General features: G+C 62.2%; 1 protein-coding gene across 1 annotated transcript in view; it reads right to left on the reverse strand.

Moving 5' to 3' along the window:
- Positions 1–2,652, reverse strand: part of ULK1 (unc-51 like autophagy activating kinase 1) — a gene marked incomplete at its 5' end in the record, with an annotated part of 31,963 nt that overhangs the window by 24,110 nt on the left and 5,201 nt on the right. The window contains 2 exons of the mRNA XM_008063402.2: positions 2,114–2,155; positions 2,241–2,333. Coding sequence (XP_008061593.2) covers positions 2,114–2,155; positions 2,241–2,333 — 135 coding nt within the window. The remainder of the gene's footprint in view (positions 1–2,113; positions 2,156–2,240; positions 2,334–2,652) is intronic.

A 2,652-nucleotide genomic window follows, 5' to 3' on the forward strand; every position in this document is an offset into this window, starting at 1 on the left:
AGTAGAGATGAGGTCTCACCAAGTTGCCCAGGAGGGTCTCGAACCCGCGGGTTCAGGCAATCTACTCACCTCAGCCTCCCAAAGGCGCGAGATTACAGGCTGAGCCACCGAGCCCGGCTACCTGGACTTTCCTGATGTAGCTCGAGACAGCGGCAGAGGAACACAGAACCCTCTCCGAGTTGTCCTCGTAAGTGACAACGTTCACAGCAAGGAACAGTGGGTGTGGTAGGGAAAGACACACATAAACACATCCGCTAGTGATGGTGGCCGTCCCCGGGACCCAGAAACAAAGGACGCAGGTACCTGAGGAGGAAAGCCAGCAGAGCTCTATCTGGGCAGGGATGAGACAGGACAACTGCCTTTTATTGCTTTTTAAAGAGTAAAATTTAGAAATACAGGTGGGGGGGTCTCACTATGCTGCCCAGGCTGGTCAACTCCTGGCCTCTGGGTAACTGTGCCCCTCAGGCAACCCTCCAGCCTTGGCCTCCCAAAGCACCGGGACTATGCTCTCCTCTCACATTTGTTTTTTTTTCCTTAGCCAAGTCATTTGTCACCTACTTCTAAAAGCCAGTTATTTTTTTCCTGGGTCTTGCTGTCTGTCTCAAACAAGTCTCCAGGACACAAGACCGATCTCAGCACCAGCGGGGCAAGAGCGGCAGCACTCCTGCCGAGATGCCCTGGCCGCTGGAGCCCAGAGGGCTGCAGCTGGCACTCTTAGCCCTTGCTGAACAGAGGAAGCTGCAGCGCTGCCAACATGGGAGGAAGTGGCAAATGCCCACAGCCAGGTGTGTGGCCGGACGGGACGGAGCTGAAACGGGAAGGCAGACCCTGGGGTGGCAGAGGCACCAAGGGTCGTAGGCCCACTCTGGAGACACCCAGGGACGGGGCTCCGGGCGGGCTGGCAGGGAGCCCCAAGCGGCGTGGCTCCAAGACAGAGGGGTGCCCCCACGGGGTCTGCCCTGACACTCAGCGCTGCTACCCACAGGCCTGGTGCACAAGCTGGGTCCCCACAAGAGACTTCAGAACGTGGGAAGGAGGAAGGAGGAAGGGGAGAGGGAGGGGCAGAGGAAAGGGTGGGAAGAGGCAGAGAGGAAGCGAAGAGGGCGGGCAGGAGGGCAGCCCTGCGGACCCAGAACACAGCGTGCCTGCATTTCCAGGGACTCGCTGTCACTCTGGACGGAGCCGCCCCACCGTCACAAGGTGCCGGCCCTGTCCCCAAGGCCACAGCAGAGCTCTGCCGGGCAGAGGGAGGAGGCCACCAAAACACAGCCGGCTGGGCCAGGCACTTCCCTCAGCCAGGGGCTGGGCCCTCGGCCTCAGTAAACAGGTTTCAAAACCATTAGTCAGCACTTTGGATCCACAGCCTCAGGTTCCTGGTCCCGGCTGGGCACCCAGGCTCCCCACCCCCTGCCTGCTGCTGGGCCCAGGGCGGGGTGAGGGGGCGTGGGAAGCTGCCTGGTCGCAGTGCCTGCCTTCTGGGGCCAGCCCGGCCTGAGGTGGCCTCATCGGCCAGCCAGTGGCTGCTCTGTGCCCAGCGGCCCAGCCCTAACTGCCAGCGAGAAGGAATCTCCGGCGGCCCCTCCCCCAGTCTGACGCAGGGAGAGGCTGTCCAATGCCAGCCCTCTGGAGCAATGTCAACAAACACACGGTGGCCCAGACAGGTGGGTCAGGCCAGAGCACTGCCCGGGCCTGCCTGAGTCACAGACTCACGGCCAGGACCACTGGCTCAGTCTCTGAGGGGGAGGGGCCAGCACCAGGCCGCGCTGTAGCCAGATATACATGATGGGGAACCCAGTCCGCCCCACAAGCACCCAGCCACCTGTGGCCCACGCACCCCCTCCCCAGCCCAACAGCTGGAGAAGTGGGATACTCCTTGAGGAAGCCCAGCCCCAGAGAAAGCCCAGCTCAAGATGGGGTCTCCGGGTCCTCTGGGACCTAAGGCCCGGACAGGCCTGGCACTCCATCCCCACACTCAGATGCCTGGCTAGTTCCCACCACTGTCCCCTGCCCTTGGAGACTCCAACCCTGGGCCCTGAGGCTGAGAAGCGGGTCTAGCCTGAGGGGGCAACCGGACCCCAGCCCAACCCCAGCAGACAGCAGCCCAGAACCTCACCTGGAAGTCATACAACGCCACGATGTTTTCATGCTTTAGTTCCTAGAACAGAGACCCAAGTTTCTGGTGAGTGAGGGGCAGCTGGCCTCCCCGCCTCGCTGCTTCCCCCCACAAGGCTCCAGCTCACCTTGAGGATTTTGATTTCCTTCCCCAGCAGCGTCTGGGACTTGGCGAGGTTCTTCTTGTTGATGCACTTGACTGCGACCTCCAGGTCATGCTTCTGAAAGCCAAAGACCGACCTTCAGGGCCAGGGCCCCCTCGCAGGCCTCCCCCAGACCAAACACTGGAGTGGGCCCCAGGGGTGTGTCAGGGTGGGGTCCCGGGCAGGGACTCCTGGTGTGGGGATCCCAGGTGAGGATCCCAACTGGGGGTCTGGGCCTGGGAAAGCCCTGGGATGGGGGGGCAGGGTAAGGATCTGGCTGGGGGTTCCAGGTTGAGGATCCGGGCTGTGAGTCCCGGGCTGTGTTTTCGTGATGGGGAGCCAGGCTGGGAGGGTCCAGGTTTAGGGGTCCTGAGGTGATTAGCCAAGCTGGAGGTCC

Source organism: Carlito syrichta, unplaced genomic scaffold (genome assembly GCF_000164805.1).
Source record: "Carlito syrichta isolate Samal-C Ts95f unplaced genomic scaffold, Tarsius_syrichta-2.0.1 Scaffold306821, whole genome shotgun sequence".
Lineage (NCBI taxonomy): Eukaryota > Metazoa > Chordata > Mammalia > Primates > Tarsiidae > Carlito > Carlito syrichta.